This window comes from Hemiscyllium ocellatum, chromosome 32, assembly GCF_020745735.1.
Source record: "Hemiscyllium ocellatum isolate sHemOce1 chromosome 32, sHemOce1.pat.X.cur, whole genome shotgun sequence".
Classification (NCBI taxonomy): domain Eukaryota; kingdom Metazoa; phylum Chordata; class Chondrichthyes; order Orectolobiformes; family Hemiscylliidae; genus Hemiscyllium; species Hemiscyllium ocellatum.
Genome location: NC_083432.1, coordinates 23,790,985 through 23,815,004, shown reverse-complemented (window position 1 = coordinate 23,815,004; position 24,020 = coordinate 23,790,985). Strand labels below are relative to the sequence as shown.

At 39.4% G+C, this 24,020-nt stretch overlaps 1 protein-coding gene across 9 annotated transcripts in view; it reads right to left on the bottom strand.

Moving 5' to 3' along the window:
* LOC132830992 (nucleolar transcription factor 1-like) overlaps window positions 1–24,020 on the bottom strand; it is a 67,798-nt gene that overhangs the window by 4,795 nt on the left and 38,983 nt on the right. For 4 of the 9 annotated variants that reach the window (XM_060848991.1, XM_060848992.1, XM_060848990.1 and 1 more), the window contains exons 10-20: window positions 22,527–22,668; window positions 22,136–22,177; window positions 21,795–21,926; window positions 17,354–17,509; window positions 13,837–14,010; window positions 10,278–10,388; window positions 6,759–6,841; window positions 6,023–6,212; window positions 4,693–4,740; window positions 3,894–3,968; window positions 1,696–1,851 (exon numbers count right to left, since the gene is read on the bottom strand). In XM_060848991.1, the coding sequence (XP_060704974.1) occupies window positions 1,696–1,851; window positions 3,894–3,968; window positions 4,693–4,740; window positions 6,023–6,212; window positions 6,759–6,841; window positions 10,278–10,388; window positions 13,837–14,010; window positions 17,354–17,509; window positions 21,795–21,926; window positions 22,136–22,177; window positions 22,527–22,668 (1,309 nt within the window). The remainder of the gene's footprint in view (window positions 1–1,695; window positions 1,852–3,893; window positions 3,969–4,692; window positions 4,741–6,022; window positions 6,213–6,758; window positions 6,842–10,277; window positions 10,389–13,836; window positions 14,011–17,353; window positions 17,510–21,794; window positions 21,927–22,135; window positions 22,178–22,526; window positions 22,669–24,020) is intronic. The other 5 variants (XM_060848994.1, XM_060848995.1, XM_060848996.1 and 2 more) reach the window with 5 other exon arrangements.

The following is a 24,020-nucleotide window of genomic DNA, read 5'->3' as shown; positions in this document are numbered from 1 at the left end:
ATCAGTTAATGTAATGATGACTTCTTGGAGACTTGCTGCCTTGCCAAAAGATAATATATCTGCCGCTTGCTTCTTTAGCTGCCCTGCGCCAGGAAGATGGTCTTAATCAGGGCAACAATGTCAATTTGGAATCTTGACAGTCCACAGGATGCAATTGCAGTTCTTCTTCCAAGAATCTTGAGATTATCCTTCTGTTTTCCAACATTCTAGGTTGCAAAATTCATATTTTCCTCTCTCTCAGGCCACAAAAGACAGTGATCCCACCACATCTGCCTCTCCAGCCAGAAGAAAGTGGGACAGCTTATTTTTTTAGGACATAGAGGCCTTTCCTCACTTAAGTTGAGCAGAGGCTACCTTCAAGTCATAGACAACACTGTCTAAAGAGATCTCTGTCTCAGTCCAGGTGTCTAATGACGTTCAATTGTATCGGGCTTTATTGAGACCACACTTTAAATAATGTGTACAGTTTTGGTTTTCATATTTAAGGAAGGATAAGCTCGCACTAGAGGCAATATTGGTTCATTAATTAGACTCTGGGTTGAGAAGGTTGTCCAACGATGAGAGGCCAAATAAGTTAGGTCTGTATTCTTTGGAGTTGAGAATAAGGGGGTGATCTCATGAAAAGTACAGGATTCAGAAGGAGCAGGATAGTGGAAACAACCTGTGTCCACCCTGACTAAAGAATCTAGAACATGGAGCAACAGCTGTTGGATAAAGGCTGACCATGTTGGACGGAGAAGAAATTTATTTACTCAAAAGGATGCGAATCTCTGGAATTCTGTGCCCCAGAAACTTTGTGGTGCTCAATCAGTGAATCTATTACAGCTAAAATTGATAGATTTTTGGTCACCTTTCTAACTGTCACTCTTGAGATTCAACAAATCAAAGGAAATGGGCAGTGAAAGGGCAAGTGGAGTTGAAGCTCAGAACCAGTCATTATCTTATTGAATGGTAGAGCAGGTTCAACAGACTGAATGGACAACTGCTGTCTTTCCTGATTTTAAGACTTCACATTAGCCACTCATTGATAAAATGTTCAGTTGGTGAGATGGCATCAAACTGATCGACATATTAGGCGACAAGACAATGAAAAACATCTCCATGGCATCTAGCCAGATTTGATCAATTTCAACACATCTAGGTCAAAACAGTTTGAAATGGAAACATCCTACATATTCTAAGTAGACCATAAATGGAAAGGAGAGATGAAACAAGATATCAATCCAAGGTAATCTGAATTGTGACCTGAGGTCTTAACTTCTCTTTTCTCTATCTTATTAAAAAAAGTGGCTAAACTCAACTGCCAAGTCTTAATAGTTAAGAAAAAATGCTACAAGGAATATTAAAATTGTTCAAAAATTCCATCAAATATATTCACTCTGAGATAGAATTATTTCCAGCCTGTCTTCTTTCACTTAAATGTAATATTCAGAGAGAAGGCATAAATTATCAGTCAACCTCTTGTTTCTGAATTAAATAACTATTCCATGTTGAGTTCTGGACATCATTTTATTTGTTTAGGAAATTAGATTTCAGACAGGTAAAGCATTAGAACGAAGGAAGGAAATTTTCAGCCTGGCAAAGGTTTTGGGGTGGAGGAAGTACTAAGGCAGAAAACACTGTTCTTAATTTTCTTGAATAGTCCATTCAATACCCCTAAAGAGCATATTGCAGAAGTAAAGCAATTTATTTTACCTCATCTGCATCATCCTCTTCCTCACTTTCTTCATCACTGTCTGAACCTGAGGAGTCATCAGAATCTGAAGAATTGGCCTTTTCTTCATCATCATCGTCGTCATCATCATCGTCGTCATCTTCTTCATCATCCTCTTCATCAGAATCCTCAGTTTCCTGCAGAAATCAGTAAGAACTCTGAATACTTGTACTCGAGTTAATTTCTCCTCTAACAAGATACGGTTCATAAAATCCATGTTGAAGACTAAAGATCAAACAGTTGAATGTGTTAACTTCATCATTTATAAATGGTTCAGACTTCCATGCTCAAAAAATCATAAGTTTTATTGCAGCTCCCATAAAGAAATTCTGAAATGATCACTCCAGTCCAAATACTAAACAATACAAAAGTATTGCTACAAACTTTGAACCTAATATGCTACTAAATCATGAAGGTTAACTGCCACTGGCTCAAGTCGAAGCAAAATTGTTGTCTTTGTCAATATGTTCGCCAGACAGGAATAAAAAAAAAGTGCTTGCTGATATATCCCATGTATGAATCTGCCCAAACAACGTGGCAACGATCTACATGTTCTTACAAAAGATATTGTCACTGGACTAGCAACCCAGAGACTGAGATTCTGGTGATTTCTGGTAATGCTCTGGGGGCCTAGGTTTGCCATGTCAGATGGTGGTATTTGAATTCAACGAATTTTTGTGGAGAAAAACCTATCTGGTTCACAAATGTCCTTTAGAGAAAGTAATTACCACCCTTACCTGACCTGGCCTACATGTGAGGTACAGCAATGTTTTTGACTCTTATCCCTAATTGCCCTAAGGGCAGTTAAGTGACAACTGCTGTCTCAACCAGCGGCACCCAAACCGTGAATGAACAAAATGTTCAATCACGGCAAGTCTAACTGTAGGATCCTTTTGCCTATTTCAATAAATTCAGTGACTAGTAACTAAATGTGCCACTTTATCTTCTTAGATTAACATTACCCTTGCAGATAGTGCATTTAACCATCAAGGCTTCAACTCATCTGTAGAATCTTGCCAATATTTCCTGTGGCTCCTTCTATAGTACACGTTCAGTCAAATGTAGAGCTGTAGTACGAGTAAAATTTAAGCAGACAACAGCTACCCTTCACTGGGAAGGGCATTATCTGCGTTGTACTCTGATTGGTAGAATGTGATTCACAGAGTCTCCCATAGTGGGATCTCTTCCATGAACCTAACATTGACTTAGATGGAGGAGATGTCTTTTTCAAACTTACAACTAACCCCAAACTGAAAAGATGTAGAAGCTGTGCAGATGAATACCAGAAGTTATAAAATTTGACATGGGAAGACGAAGTGAATGGGCAAAACTGTAACAATTAGAGTTCAGTGCAGGAAGTGTAAGGACATTCATTTTGGATTAAAGAAAAACAAACTGGAACAAAAGGAGTTTAAATGCCCAGGTATACAATCCACTAAAACACTCATGCATAGGCTCAAACATCCTAATGCAAAGTTCTTCTGAGTGTTTGCTGTAGCTCAGTTATGCTTTAGGTCGTCAGACCCAATCTGTTTTGGACATAGTATATCAGGAAGGATTACTTTGGAGCTTTGGAGGCAGTAGACAATTATTAAGACTTAAAAAAAATTAAGTCATAAGGATAGATTATATAATCACAGAGTGCTTCCACATGGATTTAAAAAGTCAATGCATGATTTAGGGGTTATAAGAAGATCACGTAGATACAGAGAAGCTTTTTCGGCCGATGAAGCAACCCAGAACAAGGGTACACAACAACAATTTATAATTAGGCCGTTCAGAGTAAATTATATATTACATAGGCAACTGCTTTTCTCTATGCATGAAATTTATAAGACAAGCATACTTCAAACTGCATGAGGAGGTGATGCCTCAGTTGTATTATCACTTGACTATTAACCCAGAAATTCAGCTAATATTCTGGGGATCTGGGTTCAAATCCTGCCAAGCCAGATAGTGGAATTTGATTTCAATTAAAAAAAAAGCTGGGAATTAGATCACCCTCAACGCTCATGATGTAAACTCTGTTGCACATGGTAACCATTTTAAAAATAACAGCACTGCACTTCATCAGTTTGCCACATTTTCTATCTTGCATCTCTAACAAATTAGCTCAGCCACAAGAATACATGAGGCACTTTTATCAAACCAAAGCTACAGTAACTCCATAGATACTTACACTTGCGCTCTGTGCTTGTAATGCAATTTTCATTTTGGGATTTGGACTAGCTGCTTTTGCAGAACTTTTGCGTTTCTGTCAAAGGCATTACAGAAACATTAAAAATATCAAAATATTAAAAATCTGCAATTATTACAATTGTCTTGAAACCCCCACCCCATCTCATTCACTACTACTACCCCGCAACACAAAATATCAGACTTTTGAGGGGTGACCTTATAGAGGTTTACACAATTATGAGGGGCATGGATAGGGTAAATAGCCAAAGTCTTTTCCTTGGGGTCAGTGAGTCCAGAACTAGAGGGCATAGGTCTAGGGTGAGAGGGGAAAGATATAAAAGAGACCTGCAGGGCAATGTTTTCACACAGAGAGTGGTACATGTATGGAATGAGCTGCCAGAGGAAGTGGTGGAGGCTGGTACAATTGCAACATTTAAAAGGCATTTGGATGGGTATATGAATAGGAAGGATTTGGAGGGATATGGGCCGGGTGCTGTGGGACTAGATTGGGTTGGATATCTGGTCAGCATGGACAGGTTGGACCGAAGGATCTGTTTCCATGCTGTACATCTCTATGACTAACTTTCAACTTTAAGTTAATCATTAAGCCAAGATTTGGATCAGGCATTTGTATGCAGGCCATTAGGGTGGTACAACCCTGGGTATAATAATTAGTCAATAGAAAACAATATTTTTCTTCCAACATAAAGTGAAGTCTAAGTAGAGAGCCCACAAAAGTACACTTCTTAATGAGCTTTGAATACAATGATTGCCAAAATGAGGTCAATCTATCAACTTACATTTGTAGTGTATTCCTTGTACATGGCTCTCTCCTGGGGTGATAAACTCTAGGAAAATAAAGTAATATGCATAATTAAATATTGCACTTGTCCACTTCAAATAAAAAGCAATTACAATGACAAAGCTGTCATTAGCTCGGACCACATAGCTCCCATTAACAATTCCTTTTTAAGCAAAAAGCATTGGGGCTGATTTAAACGTTGAATTATAAATCAGCAAGCAGTTATAAGATGGCAAAAAAAAACTTTTGTATTTGCTTGTTAAAGAAAAACAAAACTTTTCAGCTTTAGAGGAAAGATTACAACATGGAAAACTCGTTCAAGTCCACAAGAATTAGGATACAATAGGATGATAACAACAATTTGGACTCAAAACAGAATAATTAGAAGCTCAGCTTGGATTCTGAGGTTTGTGATGATGCATTGACAAGGTCATCACTGGGATATGTGATTAGATTTCAGACTGTAAAATGCAGACACCAACTGTGAGCTTAACACTTTTACAGATGGCATGAGACAGTAAGCTAGGGATGGACACCACAGTTAAGATTTGGCAGAAAGATTTAGAATGGTTATACACTTGGACAACCAAATGGCAAATACGTTTCTCACCACTGAACTTTAAAGTATTGTATATTTAAAAAATGAAAATAGTAGAGATAAACTAGTGAAAATGAATGATTGTGATGATACATTTCTTTCATTGTGGAAAAAAAAGCAGCTAAAGAATGAATGAAGACAATTTGAATGTTTAATTAGAACAGTGGAGTGCAAATCCACAAGAGGTGATGTCAGGCTTGATGATACACTGATCATCTCATATCGGGATGTGGTCCAATACCGGTCTCCGAAATTCTAGATACTTGCATACTTTGGAAAATACACCGAAATTGCTTATAGGAATGATCCCCTAAATAAGAAAAAGATACTCAAAGTTCATTAGGAAAGGTTACTGAGGGAAGCCTCAGTTAGGCATGGCACGGCAGTAGCAGAGACAAGATGAACTCTATTGGACTAACATTCACTCTGTTTCTCTTATTACAGATGCTGCCAGACCTATTGAGTATTTTGAACAGTTTTTAGTTTGAATTCTGTATGATATTGGGTTAATAAGGCCGGTGGTAAAGGAAGATAACCAAAGGCTGGCCAAATAGAAACTAGTAATGCCTGCTATCAGGTCAATGATTGGATGTAGAAGCTAGTTGCTCTTAAATCTATTCAGTCAGAAGCCCATTCACAGACTGGTGAAAGATAAATCTTCAACTGGTAATGGATCCAAACTCTCTAACTAAAACCCCTCCTATTTTAGTCTATAGTGCAGGCTACCTACCTTAAGCCAGGCTTCTAGATTGATTTTGTATTGGCTTTGCTGTTCTTCTGCCATTTTCTTATAACGGTCCTTCTGAGCCTGGGTGACTTTCCGCCATCTTTTACCAATCTCTACCATCCGGTCCTTCAGATTCAGATGGTTCAACTCACCGCCTGTGAGGAGTTCCTGGGAAAATTTCTGGTAACCATTCCTGAAATAGCAGTCATTATAAACCTTTCTCAGCACAACTGGCCAATATAAACTCATAAGAGCGAATATTTTAGATAAATTGCATCTTGAAAAGCAGAAGGGTGTTGTGAAACATTTGTTATTTGTTTCCCCTCACACACTGATAAATTAGTTACCACACATGAGAATTTCTGCAAAATATACTATACAGTTTTCTGAAATTTTATTTAAATCCATCAGCATTTAAAGCAGAACTGGTAAAATAGTCAAAGCTTCACAAGACTCCCAAGTGATGCAGGAAAATAATTTGCTACATCACACTATCTTCAGCAATGCCCCTTAATTCTTTGTTTACTCTGGTTCTGACCATAAAACAATCTTCTCATATGTCACTTCTGATTCTACTCGATTACAATGTTTATTTTTAAAGAATACAGGTATCAAACAAAGTTCATAATTTATCATTGTGATTGAGTTAATTATAGGCATCCCGCAAGAATTTGCGAAGTATTTCAGGGCTTAAGTCTAATTCACACCCAATGACAGAATACTAAATGAAGATACATACATGGGTGGCTTTTTTGGTTCCCCTTCAAATTTCATTTTCTTGTTTGTGTTGGCTGCTGGTGTTCGGATTTCACTTAATTCTTTCTGAAATACAAAATAATATTTATAAAATAGAAAGTGTCAGTAATAAAAGTAATAGACAGTGAGGCAGTGAACACTTCTATCTTTTTCATGCTTTGACCATCGATCAAAAAAATCACCTTTTCCCAGTGCACAATGATGTCTGGGTGCAGTAAAAGAAATGGCACAGTAGCAATTCTGAAACATTTGGCCCAAGTTTGGGTAAGGGATAGGGAAGAAATGGGAAATACGACCAAGTGCTTTTGCTGCTGCTGATTATCAAATGAGAGCCTCCGAAAGTGTGCATCAGCTGGGCAAAAACAGGAACCTGGCCGAGGATGTGATAGTTCTTGCAGCCACTTTTAATTTGCCATCCAACCATATGCTGGGACGTAGATGGTAGATAAATAGTCTTTCCACCACAGAGAGCTTCTTGTGGAGCCAATCCTGTTCTAATCCAGTTTGCACATGGAGTCATACAGCACAGAAACAGAAGCCTCGGTCAAACCAGTCTATGCTGAATATAGAGCTGAAAATGTGTTGCTGGAAAAGCGCAGGTCAGGCAGCATCCAAGGAGCAGGAGATTCGACGTTTCGGGCATAAGCCCTTCTTCAGGAATGAGGAAAATGTATCCAGCAGGCTAAGATAAAAGGTAGGGAGGAGGGACTTGGAGGATGGGCGATGGAGATGCGATAGTCCTGTGCTGAATATAGTCCCAAACTAAGCTCGTCCTTACCTTTTGTTGACCCATATCCCTCCAAACACCACCTATTTATGTACTCATCCAAGTACCATTTAAACATTGTAATTGTGCCCACATCCACCAATTCCTCAGGAAATTCATTCCATACATGAACCACACTGTGGTTTAAAAAAAATTGCCCGTCTTTTTTAAAATCTGTCTTTCACCTTTATAATGTGCTCCCTGTCTTGAAATCTCCCACCCTAGGGATAGGACGCCTACCTATACCCCTCGTGGTTTTATGAACTTCCTTTGCTCCAGTGAAAAAAATCCCCGCCTTTCTTTATAACTTAAACCTTCTATATCCAGCAACATCCTAGTAAATCTCTCCTGAACCATCTCCAACCTAATAATATCCTTCCTAACACTGGGAGACGAAAGTCTTAATGGTTTGGTGCTACTATATTTTGAGTACAACTTAGACTTTGTGGGGGAAAAAAGAAACAGCTAAAAAATATACTTGTATTTTTAATCAATTGTAATCCCTAGAGAGGCAGTATGGAGGAAATTTCCTCATAATGCCATTCAGCAGCACCTACAGGAAATGTACCTTTACTTTGTTAATGAGGCTTAAGCCAAAGGACACCGCTCTTGTACAGCACACCAGCTGCCCAGACCAGTCAAACATGTTGCTTGAGTAAGACAGACAAATACTTCGGGATGCTGCTCCAATTAATGTTTTGGTGTTATAATGTTATGAGTGATAGAGGTATGCAGATTGTTAGTGAAATGTGTATGGAATGAATACTAGTGAGAAACCAGTAGGACAATTAGGTTTTGTATCCAAAATATAGTGGCATGATGGCCATGACTGACTTTCGACAGTCTATTTTGTCATATGGATTAATCGTGCTCAAATACGTCTTTAACCAGGAATGCTCTTGACATCATTGAACATATTACTGATACCACTAAACTTGTAAGAGACTAATACAAATCTGCTAAAACCTTAAGTTAATTGGAAGGAGAAATGCATTTTTCAGATTAACAGCAGTATCAAGATGTGAAGAAATGTATTGTGCGATCCCATTTTCTTTCACAAAGCAGCAAGGCAATTCTAACAGCCAATTAGATTCCACCTCATGTGAAATCACAAAGAGTCCATCTCTCCCTGTCCTCATTGGCTGGTCTGACATCACTGAACCAAGCACCGGCATTTCTGAGATGTTGACTATTATTTTGATTGACAGCAGTACAAACTAAGACAGTATTATTGGCCATTCAGTCAAAAATATTTTTAACACATGATTTCCTTATAGAATGCTCCATTTCTCCATATTACAGTATTGCAATAGCATCAGGTTGCTTCAAAGAGAAAGCACTGAACTACAATCTGTCCCTATAATTTCTATACTAGGACTGATACAGAGTAGCTGGCTCCTTTGAATGACAGGACTGCTTTATGGAACCAACCAAATGCTGCCAGTACTGCACTGGGATGAAGCCAACATGGAAAAATAGGACCAGACTTCTATTGCATTATTTGGCATTTTCTCCCTACTTGATTTTTCCAATAGATTGGAAATAAATGGACAAGAACTGCACAAATTATGTTTAAAATAGGCACAAAAATACACAGCCAAGTCGAAACCATAATCTTGAAAAAATGTGAATAATTCCAAGTCAATATTACCTTAATGAGCCAAATGAAATGCAACTGTCAAATAAATGTTGTCACTTGACATCGAATATGAAAAAAAGTTAAAAATCACACAACACTAGGTTGTAGTCCAACAGGTTTATTTGGAAATATAAACTTTTTGGAGCGCTGCTCCTTCGTGAGGAGGAGCCTGACAAAGGAGTAGCACTCCAAAAGCTTATTTCCAAATAAACCTGTTGGACTATAATTTGGTGTTGTGAGGCTTTTAAACTTTGCCCACCCCAGTCCAACATCTTGAATATGAATGGCATTCCCAATCTTCTGCTTTGATGCTACTTATGCTGATGGTGTCTCATCTCTAAAATAGTTACTTGAAGGTCCTCAGTCAAACAGACTTTTACTCTGTTGCACATTTCATGAGAGCTACGTTTTTGATTATTATTTACTTACTCACCTTGTACTTGCCTTAACTTCAGTTAATAAATGAACTCAATTCAAAGAGAGAGTGCTCTTATTCTCCTTACCGATGTACAATACCAGAACTGAAATGTTTCTTATACTATAAACATTGATCAGCTAGTTTTTCTTGGTAAAACTGTTACCAAAACATCCACAGCATTTCCTCACTACTGTATCAAGCATTTGAGTTAAGTGAGGTTGTCAATCAGATGCAGAATAAAACTCATGACCTAACAAATTAAGACTAGAACTAGCTATTGACTTCAACATCCATCCACTGCACTGTACATATACGTTGGCATCCATGTGGCTGGAGACTGCACATGTTAAGGTCTAAGTTACTGGACTGAGGCAGCTCCATCTGATTCCACATGATGCTTAAGAGCTCAATGTTAAACTTTCAGCTTATGAAGAGATGCTTTTTTTGAACTTAGTATACAAGAGGTGATGTTGTTGTAAAGCACGGACACTTCATATTTGCTTCACTGAACACAACACAATAACTGCAACACACATTTGCAGAAACACAAGTATTGAAGTTAGAAACTTGCTACTAAACTGGTTGATGATGAACAGCAAGTAGTTCGATTCTTAGGTCAGTCAAGAGTAAGTCTTCTTGGTACTGAACTTGCTGTTAAGACGAACAGAGAGGAAAGTACCTCATATCGCTTTTGATCCTCAGCTGCTTTTTTAATCCACATTAATTTCTCCTTTTTCTCCATTGCACTCCAAGTAGCCTCCATCGTTCTGACAGCTTTAGTGCGGTCATTCTAAAAAAAACAAAAAAAAAACACACCGTGAAGCCCAGCATTTTTGCAACGTCAAGACTCATTCAGATTACAATCAATCTGATAGCATGCGCTACTAAATGTGTCTGCAATGCTCCACCTCCATCAATTCACTGGAGTATAGATTAAACAAATCCCAAAAGAATTTATTGGGCATAACTGGTGTGTCTATCAAAAAGCGAGGGTGGGATATTAACCCTCCAGAACATTGGCTGAGGCTGGAAGGGATTGCACTATGCAAAGTGCGTAGAAGGCAGCACTGTAGATTGTACAAATGCTGAGTAGGTTGGACACAAAGATGTGCGATCATGCACGTCATATTAATGACATCCAATGTCCTGCTTTGCAGGCTGAACAGTTCCAAATGCAAGAACAGTTGTAGAGGAAAACAAGAAATCAGACTTAAGCATCTGATACACTAGTAAAGAAACCAATTGTTTTCAGTCTATGGTCGCAAGTCTTCCAGAACGCTGGCTCACCTGGTGATCGCGGTGAAAAACTTTCATGGAACGTGTAACCTCGTCTCTAAGCAACAATATGTTATAAACGTGTGCATCCAATCTGAAGTATTATTCATCAGATTGAATAGTTTATTGGAATGAAAAAACAGATTTGAGGAAGGATGATAGCTATGGCTGCTGCCAAACAATGTTCATCAGTGTGTTGGCCACTGATACGAATTCTCCAGTTTAGCTCATCGTGACAGTATATGAAATGTTAAAATCAAGAGATCAGTTTCAGGCTAGGCTGTGATTATTCACCTTTGAATATCTGGATATAGGGCAGAAACCTGGTATGTAGCCAAGAATCTAAAACTAGAGACATCACAAACAGAGACTGTAACCTATGTGTTTCGTTTGCAGCATGAGCATGACCAGAGCAGCACAAAAAATGTAGGCAGAGATTGGGTTTGCTACAGTTTGTTTTATGATTAACAACCTTTGGGAAAAAAAATAACCAAAATGCAATTTATATCAAAGCAGCGTCATATAACTTAAGTTACATGACTCAATAAATCTATTTGGTCAGATAACTGCTGCTTTTGTTAACTTGAGTTTTTGTTTAAAAGGATCTACAGGTTGAGTTTGGCAAACAAGGCCTACGCCAGAACGGCAGTTCAGTTTTTGACAGTCTCCAGATCAGAAGAGCTGTAGAAATACCTTAATCCATTTTAGCAGCTTCAAAATATTCAAAGGCAGAAAAGTACCCTGTCTATATGTCTCTAGAGACAAAGAGAATCACATCTGATGAAAGTGCAGAAAGTTGCTGAAATCGAACACTTGCGACCTCTTTCAGTCAACCAAGGTATTTTAAAGTGAAGGCAGGAGTGGCACTTCACTGGGGTTGTGTCTCTAAAGATAAAATCTTTCAAAATTGTCTTAAAAGCAGTCGTTTGCAAATATTTTCATTGACTGACAACCGTAGTAATCAAATTGCAAAAACAAAATTATAGTCTATCAAGACAGGTTTCACTTTGGAATCCAACTTGTCCAGGTGAAACTTTCTTGCAAATATCATACCAAAGCTGGAAATGGAAATTAATTTAATAATTCCTCAGATCAACCTTCAGGGAAATAATACAGGCTTTACAAAATACTGGCACTACAGAAAATGACTGAGGTACTTGCTAGAGGTATGTTCCAATATAATCAAACGCTGGGCTCGGTTAACTAAAAAACACATTGTGTTAGCAGTTCAGCAGGCTACAACTTACAAGTCTGAGGTAAATAATAGAGTCTAAGCAACAAGAAAACTATGGCGAGTGCTTGGGTCCCCTCAGAAACTCGCAGGAGCCCTGCAGGTGCTTTTATATTAAAGGCAAAACTGTCAGCCAATTCCTGGCAGTGGCTGCTCCAGAATCAATTCATGGCAGAACATAAATACAATGAAATAATCTTCAGCCTTTTAATTAAACTAGTCCGTGGATCAGTATGGCTAACCAGGAGCAATCTTTTAACCAGAAGATTTTTTGGGTCTGAGGTGCATTTTGAACAGATGCAGAATTGCAACCTTGTTTCCACTTTCCTGGGTCATTGCAGATCTAGAGCTAGCTATTGACAACACCCTAAGAACCAGAATAAGAAGACGCTTTACACAGACACAGTGACCATAAAAATCTCCACGTGACAAATTGGTCCGTCGCATTGCTGGGTTTGGGAACGTGTTTCATCATATTGATTGGCTGCTGAAGAATTCAAGACTCGCTGAAACGTTTTAAAAACAGAAAATATCCCGCAATGCTGATTAATGGACATGTATTCAATGCTGATTAATGGACTCTTTCCCAGTCCAAATTAATTGCCTCAATAGCCAGGAAACACTTCGATCATTAGAACTTCTGCAGACAACAGGAAATGAGCAAGGTCAGAGTGTATTCTGGTGTTGAGGAGGAATGTGGATAAACAGCAAAGGTCACACTGGCCTAACAAAAATACCTGCTCAGATTCGGGCTGCATGGTGACTCTGTGGTTAGCACTGCTGCCTTACAGCGCCAGAGACCCGGTTCAATCCCCGCCTCAGGCAACTGTGTGGAGTTTGCACATTCGCCCTGTGTCTGTGTGGGTTTCATCCGGATGCTCTGGTTTCCCCCCACAGTCCAAATTGTTAGTGTTAGTGTAAGGTGTAGGGGAATGGGTCTGGGTGGGTTGCTCTTCAGACTGTCAGTGTGGACTTGTTGGGCCGAAGGGCCTGTTTCCACACTGCAAGTAATCTAATCTAATCTAAAAGGGTTTTCCCCTATTTGTTGATGGAGATTTATACATGTGATGGGTTGAACAAGGTAGTTTCAGAAATGAAAACAAAAACTTTGCTTATCAGCTGCCAGACCTTAAAAAGCAAACTTAAAAGTTTTCAAATGAAAACTGACATACAGCGAAGAAAGCAAGAATAAACAAAGTTACTGTAATCGAAGGGTATAAACCACACAGCATAGAACTGCTACAGTGCTCATTAATCCTTAGGTATTGTGTGAAGCTGCAGAAATCAGTTTTAATGAGTAACAAAAAGCTGAAGCACTACAGCGTGGATTTTGGAACAAATTCAGCAAAACATATGCTGCTTGGTGCAGGAAATGAGGAGGAGGAGGAGGAAGCCAAAAAAAAAAATCCACAGGATAGAGTACACTGCTGTGGATAGATCTCCTCTGGGGTATGAAAAACATATGGAACATATCAAGCAGAGCTAACGTGGCCACTCCATAATATTTCAAGTTAGCATTCACAAAAGCAAAAAAAAATTCTTACAAGTTGGAAAACAAATGTGCAGCCAAAAACTGAACCATTTGAAAAGCTTGCACTTAGATTATCTCATACGATCGGGAGAGTATCTGCCATTCTCGCAATCCTGTCCTTGTGGAGCTTAATTCTTATCCTATCCCATCTCCTCCATTCCAAGTGCTCATTTCCTCTCTTTCAACTACCCCAGTGCATACCCTGTACTTGGCCAAATAATCTCCAATCACATTCTGCTGCCAGATCTCTCCTGCAGTCTTGGGTGGCTCAGGCAGCTTCCCTCGCATAGCAGAGCCTTTTCCGTCTTTTCCATAGCTCTGTTTTTTCTGTTCCGATTCGGCCTTTGCCGCTGCTTCCATGCGCCGATACTTCTCCTGTTGCAGCAAAAACATCATTTTAGATCCTTCAAAATACATCGCCTTCCATTAAACAACCCAACCAGGCCACCGAATACAACGCAATCTACAGTTAGATCAGAGCTACCATCTGCTGGGAGGTTAAAGCAGTGACTGCAATATGATCCTATATCTTCAGACAACATTCAGTCTCCACAAATAAATGATCAGGTAGCCCTTCTAATGAATAATTCTACATTCCTACAATGCTTTTGGCAATCAAAAGAACACCATGTATATAGAAGCTTATTTTCCACATTGTACGAACTCTTTCCAGAATACGCAAATACAGCCTCAAACAGACTCAAATAACCAGAAGTAGAAACGTTTAACATGTCCTTCAAAAGCTAAGTATGGTCATCATTGCAAGATTTAGACAATAGAGTCATAGAGATGTACAGCATGGAAATAGACCCTTCGGTCCAACCCATCCAGATATCCCAACCCAATCTAGTCCCACTCACCAGCACCCGACCCATATCCCTCCAAACCCTTCCAATTCATATACCCATCCAAATGCCTTTTAAATGTTGCAATTGTACCATCACGTCCTCTGGCAGCTCATTCCATACACGTACCACCATCTGCATGAAAAAGTTGCCTCTTAGGTCTCTTCTTATATCTTTCCCCTCTCACCCTAAACCTATGCCCTCTAGTTCTGGACTCCCCCAGCCCAGGGAAAAGACTTTGTCTATTTACCCTATCCATGCACCTCATAACTTTGTAAACCTCTACAAAGTCACCCCTCAGCCTCGATGCTCCAGGCAAAACAGCCCTAGCTAGGCCTGTTCAGCCTCTCCCTGTAGCTCAAATCCTCCAACCCTGGCAACATGCTTGTAAATCTTTTCAGAACCCTTTCAAGTTGCTTGAAGACTAGAAACAAGACTTGGAAAGGTATGACTCAGTAATGAGACCTGGTTGAATCATCGAATTCTTGAATTCATGTCAAACTGAACCATCAAAACAGCCATGCAGGGTAAGCAGACAGCATTGAGAATTACCATGCTAAAGATCCAAGTAAACAATATCACAACTAAAATCACCATCCAACATCTCCTGACACAATACAAGGAGAGAAGTGGGAGGAAAAAGACACGCAGAATTAATTTTAATGCCAGTTTCAAGCGTAAGAGCACCTACACACCCAACAAATGGGGCAAACTGAACCTCCTCAGGGTTGCTGCGTGCCAAATGAGATTTTTGCATGAGCTACTCTTTAGCCACATTACAAGTGCAAGACTGAATGCTCCTTACTGGAGCAGAATCCACTCAAGTATAACCTGTAACCCATGAGGCACATGCTCATCTAATACACGGCTGTCTAATTACAGAGGCACAAACAACATGGAACCATATCAGAAACCTCTCTCACTTTCACAAGAAATGAACCTGTGTAATAGCCTCAGTAGTAAGAATCATCCAGTCAGCAGAAAAATCAAATGCAAACACACATTTCGAAAAGCATGATTCAAACCACAAACTGCTGGCTGAATGATTTTCTATTCCAGGTATTGATTCAGAAGTTTGATGACGGACTTCAGTTAACGGCTTGCATTGACTGTGGTCGTAACCTTAATCTGTACAGACGGGATTATTACGAAAATGAAGACAGCCATACATAGCACTTAACAGGAATTTTGCTCATCACCCTGGTTCAAAGCAGCAAATCTTTCACTTCCCCATCATAGGGCAGGCCAGCAACCAATAAGAAAATTATCCTCTCAAAGCTCTTGCAAACATTCGAGTTAGGGAGTGTTGGTTCATAGATTGTGTCAGATATGTCATAAGACTATAAGATGGCCTTTGAAGCACCGTAGCATTTCAGTTTCTATACAAGCAGCTTCCAGAAGGGCCAATTGGAAATATATCAGAAACCAAAATTTAAATATCCTGCTCCATTCCAGAGACACTGAGTGCAGTGCAACACCTCACATTAGCTAATACAGTATCTTATCGAAATCAGTCAAACCTTAGCACACAACACACTCACTCACTGACCAACTGCAGGAACCTTGCACTGTAAGCTGCAAGGTGGAGAATTCCTCCAAGGTTGATTATGGCACTAGCTGATATAAGCTAGGATGAAGTAAAAAATACTATTTCCCTAAATCAGAACACTTGGATGAGACAACTGTTAACAACTGCATATGTCAAAAAATGTAAACCAATTCAAATCAGTCATGTCACAACGTACACTATGCAATATTACACAACAAGCAGAAATAAAAAGGTGTTCCAATGACTAGACCTTTTAAATGAGAGAGGAACATACAATTCCTATTGTTTGGGCAAGACAACATCTCAGGTGAAGTCTGAACACATTGTAGTGTGAAGAGCAGCACAAAAGGATGCCCAGGGAAATTTAGAATATAATTGAGAAAGCTTAACAGACAGACTGGATATAAAAGGAGGAACAACAAAGCATCACAGCACTTAAATTCCTATACAGGAGTATAACTGCTGTCTTCCACAAGACAGATGCATTGAAACACTTATCCTTCCTAAGGAAGGATATGGAAACTGTCCATACAGAGGAAATAATTCATTGAAAATGCCCCTCTGACATAGTTACATGCCTATGCACCAGATTATTGTTGAGATAAAAGCTGCAGTCATAAGTAGTAAAAATAAAGTCTTGCTCCAAGACACAACACTGAAAATATATAGGAGCTCCGTAAGGAACAAATATCCATCGGAATTTGTCTTCCTTTTAAAGATGGCTGGAAAGAATGGAACACAAATGCAAGAGATAGTTCCTCCATTCCAGAGCTAAGATTCAGATTTTGATTAAAATAGGGGATGACGATTTTCAGTTCACACCGATTGCCTACTTGCTGTTAGTTCTACCAACTGTTAACTTTGGACCACAGTACCATTTACTGATATCTCAAATTTAGGTATGAGCTACAGATCACAAATGTAAAGCTTTAGTTTTGGAATGGGGTGCATACATTATGGAATTAACCAACTCCATAGTGACATACAGAACATTTGGTTCAATCACCATTTCAAGGGCTTCAAACACAACTGTGCTGTTTCAATCCATTCAAGGAGTGCATCTAAAATACCAGTGGATTCTGCCTTCCAAAAGGCCAACCTGCACCCATTGCCTTTTAAAACCTGGGCCATGAATTTTAAGATCTAGAAATAACTAACACACACAACTCAAAAACATTTTATTCATTACTGACTAAACTCTTTCACCAAGTATATAATGCGCTGTTCTCCAGTCTGAACACAAATATTAGACTGGTAAATATTATACTGTAGCCTGCCCTTGCCTAGATCTTCATATTGTATCTATCAGCCAAATAATTTTTACCTTTTTCTTCTCAGACAGCTCAGTCCACATCCTGGCCAATTTTCTTGTCAGTTCACTCTCCGACAGCTCTGGCTCCTCCTCCTGCAACTTCTTGCGCTTCTCTTCCGAGAAAATGAACATGGCAGAGATCGGACGCTTTGGTTTGTCAGAAGTAGTCTGATAATAAATGTGAGAAGAGACCCTTTAACCATGTGCTCATTCTGGCAGCTGGTCTTCCACTTCCTTTCCCATTCTACCTTCAAGCTGCCAGGCCTTACACAATCCTTGCACCTGAAACCCCTTTCTCTGCAAAGGGTCCCATGTGGTAAAAAGTTTACCTCCACTTCTGATGCACAATAAGAATGCGTTAAGACCTGCCCCAAGTGTCTAAAAGTAACTTTCGATTCAGCTTCAAGATTTCCTGTTGTCTCTTGTCCCCTTGCCAATTCCACTCAGTTGACTCTAGGGACAGCATTACGCAAAACCATTTTCATTCTCTCCCTTAGATTGCCTAGTGACCTTTTCAAAAATAATAAACAGATAATGCATAGAAGTTCTACATCAAGCAACATCATGAAGCTTTGGACACAAAAGAATTCCCTGTAAAATAATAGGTGCATTGGGCTGTGGAGATTTTAACTAAATTCTGTAAAGCCACAACTCTGCAGCAAGAGGCAGATTCATGATCACAACTGAGTGCACCGTGTCAAACGGTCAACATATACAACTGTGACTTTGGAATAATGCCTGCATGTCATCTTCGCACTTGAAGATAATAATACCCAGCCAATACTTCAGCACACAAACTGTTGGGGCAAGGACAAGATTGTTCAGTAAATTAGAGACCACACCACAGAAAAAAGTCACACATTTACCAAACTGTTTGGGTACTTATTTATTAAGGCTCTTCAGATATTTATTCAGCTGAACATTGAACCATAGTACAAGAGAGGTAGCGGCCTCTTGGTGACCTGAGAAGTGATCGGTTCATTCCAATTACGTGCAACTTCTCAGCCATTACAGTAGTTTGACATTTTTAAACATTTTTTTTCTAGCCACTTGTTAATGAAGCACTCCCTTCTGCTTGGAGATGTGCCAGTGAAAAGACATTCTGAACCATGATACATCATCTCAATTATCTGGAATTAACACCATTGAAGGCAGTGAGAAAAACAAACAAATCATGATCAGAAAAATACAGCAGAAAAATGAAAGGTAGCAGTTTACAGTAAGCTGACAAAACACAACTGGACTTGAATGCTATCCCACCCAATGGCCTTTTTTTTAGGAAAACAGCAATGGGTGCAAGTCTCATCCACTGACATTTGGTTGGTACAGGAATTACCATGCTACCACTCAAGAGTCTGCAAACTTATTACTTCCCATTTCTCCCACTCCTGATGCCCTAGCTTTAAGCACTTCATTTGACAATGAAGACAGCATAGGTAAGAATTAGATATACAGATTGCATAATTAAAGCAATACCTAAAGCACAGTTTAGGAATGGAAAATGAACCAGATTATCGTCAGTCTACAGCACACACCAGAATTTGAGATATATGTACAGATATATACCAATGCTCATAAATACACACCATAAAGCGTCGAAAGCATCTAGAAGAGTATTATAAATGTATCAATAACAACCATTTTGAAATTAATTTTCAAATCATTTCATGATGGCATAACCAAGATCATCACACTATGAGCTACGGGACACAGATGAGAGACAGACGTGAATGTAATGTATGGATGAACCTCTGTGAAGTATCTTTAAAGCAGTTTTAAAATTAGGATTCCGGGAATATCCTGATCAAAGGGCATAAAGATTCTGTTCAGTAGCCCCAAATCAAAGACATACAAATTGTCAGAAGAACTTTGTGTAGGTCACCAGAAATTATCAAACCTGAAGACGAAGGCATCATCCCCAAACTAAAGAGAGCATCTGTAGTAATGTTGAAACATCATATTTAAACTTCAGTTCCACACGGCTCCTAATTTCCATGCTCCCTAAGCATTGCAGAGCTTGCTGCTGGAAAGCATGTTAGGCCAAAGTACGTGCAGCACACTGCCAGCAAGAGGTCCACAATAGGAAGAAGAGATTCGCCAACACCAAAGAAAAGCCTCTGTACTGAAAATTCTTTGGACATCAGGCAAGCATTTTCTTTCAATAAAAGCAAAACCCTGAGTATGTTGGAAACCTGAAACAAATCCAGAAAATGCTGGAGAAACTCAGCAGGTCCGGCAACATACCTGTAAAGAGAACATCAATTAAAAAAAAATTGCTTTACACATGTTGCCAGGAATGCTGATTTCTCGAACATTTGTTCTAAGCTCAACAGTGATGTACAACTGTATGCTCTCAGGCATCACTGCCTTGGAATTGAAATCGCATTATGAATGAATGGCTTTTTGTTGTTTTTTATTTTGCTGATTGTATATTAATGATATTATATGCACAGATATATTTTGAGCTTAAAGAACTGCACATAAAGTTGTCATTTAAAGGCTCCAAACTAGTTCAGTCAGAAAGGAGACCAAGTGAGTAAGTTGACAAAATGAACACTCATGGGTCAAATGACTGAGACAGAAAACAGCAGCTCAATATGTTACTCAAATAATCAGAACATGAATTTGGAGCAAATATCAGAAGAGCAGTGGCAATAAGCAGGTTATGACAGATCTACAGAAACAGCAAAGGAAGGAATGTATGATGTTGCAGGAACGGTTGGTGAGGTAAAAGCCACTGAACAGAATTCTGTGGGAATGATCAGCTCCACTATGGCAACACAGATCGGAGAATCTGGAGTGTCACCCCAAATACAGAAAACCTGAAAAAGAAGCCAGTGCAATCCAGATGCTATTCAATACACGTTATTAAAGCCAATAATAAAAAATGCTATTTCAAAACATTTAAAAAAGGTGCAAGCACAGATTTTCAATCAGATAATGAAGGCAAATTCAGCCAAGTATCAGCAACAGACATAATCATTTGGAGCATTTTCACATTTCAAGTCTTTCGAAAAAAAGTGTGGGAGTCTGATAGTAAGCACACTAAGAGATCCCAACACACATGCAGTGCACAACAATCAGCCTTTGCACCACAGCGCACATAAGATCACCATCTATTTAGCTGTAATAATTTCTATATCAGTGTTAAACTTTACAAGACTCACATTCTTGCCATAAACATTTCCTTTAGATGAGGAACACACAGGAGCTAATTCAGCGTGTCATTCAGTTTAAATACTAACACAGCAATGCAGCATCACCTAAAGCTGCCAATGACTTCCCATCATCAATTCGGGCCATATCCAGAAAACTCCCCCAAGAGCAAAGCCACTGAAAACATCCTAAATGCAGTCAGCTGTTGATTCAGATAAATTGTATGAGACAGGAAAAGACATTTAGTGAGTGATTTCACAGGGTAAAGAATCTTAAGCACAGGAAGTAACCTACTTAAAAAAATAGGAAGAAACATAAATGCAGAACAACAGCATTTTTGCAAGCCAACACATTGAAACCTGGAGAAAATTAAAGATTCATAACAACAGATTCTTTCCCTCCTCCTCTATCTATTCTTGACGCTCCCCTGCTCCCCAAAAAGAATTTCTAAACTCCAGGCGTGACCATTGGAATTAGCTGACAATTCAATAACAAATACAAGACCTAACGATACAGGAGGCAGTTTGTGAAACTCTATATACTTACTGCAATGGAAAATGTCAGCAGAAGCAACGTGATCTAACGGATCAAACAAATCAAACCCTTTGCTAAATGCTGATAACTACATTAAATCAGTATAAATTCCAGGGAGTGCCACCAAAAAAAAGTGTTAAAAAATTCCAGCCCAAATTAAACAAAACCACACACAAAGATTATTCACTAAAATTTTAGACAAACATCCTTACTGTGACTCACTGGTTCTGTAAAAATTTGCATCATTTGATGGCGTGGGACCACTTAATCACAAGCCAACGCTCCACGGAGAAAAAACCCAGCAAAAGTAGTGTCACAAGTGAAACTAAACACCTAGGCGCTTGCAGGCTGAGTGCAATGTGTACAAATGGTGTTAAGGGTGTGTTCGGATTTGATGGTCAATTCTTTACACCATAGATTGCTGACAATCAATAATGTGGGAGTGGGGGATTTGCAGGAGTTCAACCCAGCATTGGTACTTTGCTGGGAGTAATGATTGACTCAGTGTTGTCAGTACTCCTACAGCATGTGCCACTCAAATCACCAAAGTTAATTTTTCCCTGCCATCAAAAGAAACAGCCTTTATGACTGCACCTTTAGAATCTGTGAACTCATGAAAAGTGCAAGAGTACACGTAAATTGTTCACGTATGGACTGATACATTGTTATGTGCAAGGTTGTCTGCATTGCTCTGAAAAAAATTCACATACTCAACTCAGACACAAACCAACTTATTAACAAAAGTAAATTATTGAACACACACCTTTGAGGCATCTGAAGGTGGCGATGGGATGCCTTTAACTCCCCCTTGTTTCAAGGTGCTTGAAGCTCTTTTGTTTATTCCAATCATCTTTTCTTCAGAAAGGACTCTTTGTTGCTCATGCTCAGGGAGGCTCTGCCATCGGACAGGATAAAAGTCTTAATGTTTTTCCATCATGGAAATCATAACTCAGTACAGAAAGGGGGGGGGGGGGGCAAGCCCACCATCTACCATTTGCTAACAGTAATTGAAAGATACACCACTGAAAGAGAACAGATTAGGATCTAGAATCCATTCCTGGCACCTATCACAGTCATATGACAAGATAAGAGAATGGTACCTACCAGTAAAAACCGATGAAGATTAATTTCGTACTCCTTCTTTTTCTGTGGGAAGGTAACAAAACAAGACTAAGTATCAACATCTGATAATTTCATGGTCTCAACTGTTCTAATCCAAGTTAAGGCAGCATTAAACAACCAGTTTTGAAACAAGCCCTCTCCCAACAAGCACAGATACTCTTTGAATAGAGTGGAACCAACAGGCAGAGCTATAAAATTTGTTTAATTATTGCTTTCACTACAAAAGCCAATTTCACTAGAACAGTGAGTTGATACGAATGGGAAGCAAATCAAAATAAGACTGAAAATGAAGCATTACTCATCGTTGATCACATTTGATTTAAAAGGGTTAAAAGTTTTGAACACTTGGAAAAGAAGTTGCCAAATTTCTTACTTGTTCACATCGTTTCTGATATGCATCCTTCTCTTTCTGAGACAACATCTTCCACTGCTTGCTGCACAGTACCATACGCTCAGTGCTGGGAATATCTTTCATGTTGGACATTAGCTCAGCACAATAGAGAGAATAGCCATTCCTGAAACAGAAACGGAGAACGTGATGTGGTTTTGTTTTCTCCCACTATGTAGAACATTCCCATCCCTGTAATGGTATTGGAGGTTATACCCATAAACTCAAATGTTTCGGAGTCAAGCATTTGAGATGACATGCCGGAGAATGGAAACTTAGAATAAACCAATCACTGGGGCACTAAGGATTTCCCCTTTACGCCTGAGAAAGCCAATGCAGAATTGTAAAAAGTAGGTTTTGAGAAAACAATTGAAGTTGTAAACAGGAGAACATTCTATGGAAAAGTAGAATACTACACACCCTGGAAATCTGAAAATAAAGATCGGTAAGTGCCAGAAAAAAACCTCGGCAGCATCTGCGGCTACACACACTATTAAGGTTTGTGATCTTTTGTCAGAACTGTTAAAAGGGTTTTGGATAAGGGTGGGTGGGACAAGAACAAAGGGAAGTCTGTGACAGACAGTAGAGACTGGATGTCAGAAGAATTAGACTTGCTGGGGCAAAGGGAGCAGTGATGGGGCAAGAAAAGAATCAATAGAATGTGCTTAAAATGTGTGGACTGCTGACTGAGAGCAAGAGAAGCATCAAAACAAGGATAAGGAAACAGTGTGGGTCACCACTTATGATCTCAAAATGGTTGATGTCAATTTGTGAATGCTGCAAAGGTGAACAGAAAGACTGGTGCTCAACTCTAAGTTGAGTTTCACTGGAACAACGCAGTAGCCCAAGAAGAGAGATTTCATCACAAACCATGTGGTGGAGAATTAAAAGGACATGCTCCCAGAAGCTGAGTGCCATCTTCATGGATTGATGCAAAGCAGTCACCCAGACCTCTGCAATATTCTCATGAAGCAATAGACAACAGGTGCAGGAGTAGGCCATTCAGCCTTCGAGCCTGTACCGCCATTCAATATGATCAGGGCTGATCATTCCTAATTAGTATCCTCTTCCTGCCTTATCTCCATAACCCTTGATTCCACTATCTTTGAGAGCTCTATCCAACTCTTTCTTAAATGAATCCAGAGACTGGGCCTCCACTGCTCTCTGGGGCAGAGCATTCCACACAGCCACCACTCTCTGGGTGAAGAAGTTTCTCCTCATCTCTGTCCTAAATGGTCTACCCCGTATTTTTAAGCAACAAATAGTGGACGAGAATGTAAGTAGTGAAAAATGACATCATCTGGACCAGTGTTTGCAATTTTGATGGCAAGGAGTGAGGATCTAAAAAGGCTACCATTACATATCACGTTTCCAATGGAATGATGCCATGGGAAGGAGACAGGGTGCTGGGGTCAACAGGAATAGATCACGGTGGCACAGTGGTTAGCACTGCTGCCTCACAGCGCCAGGGACCGGGGT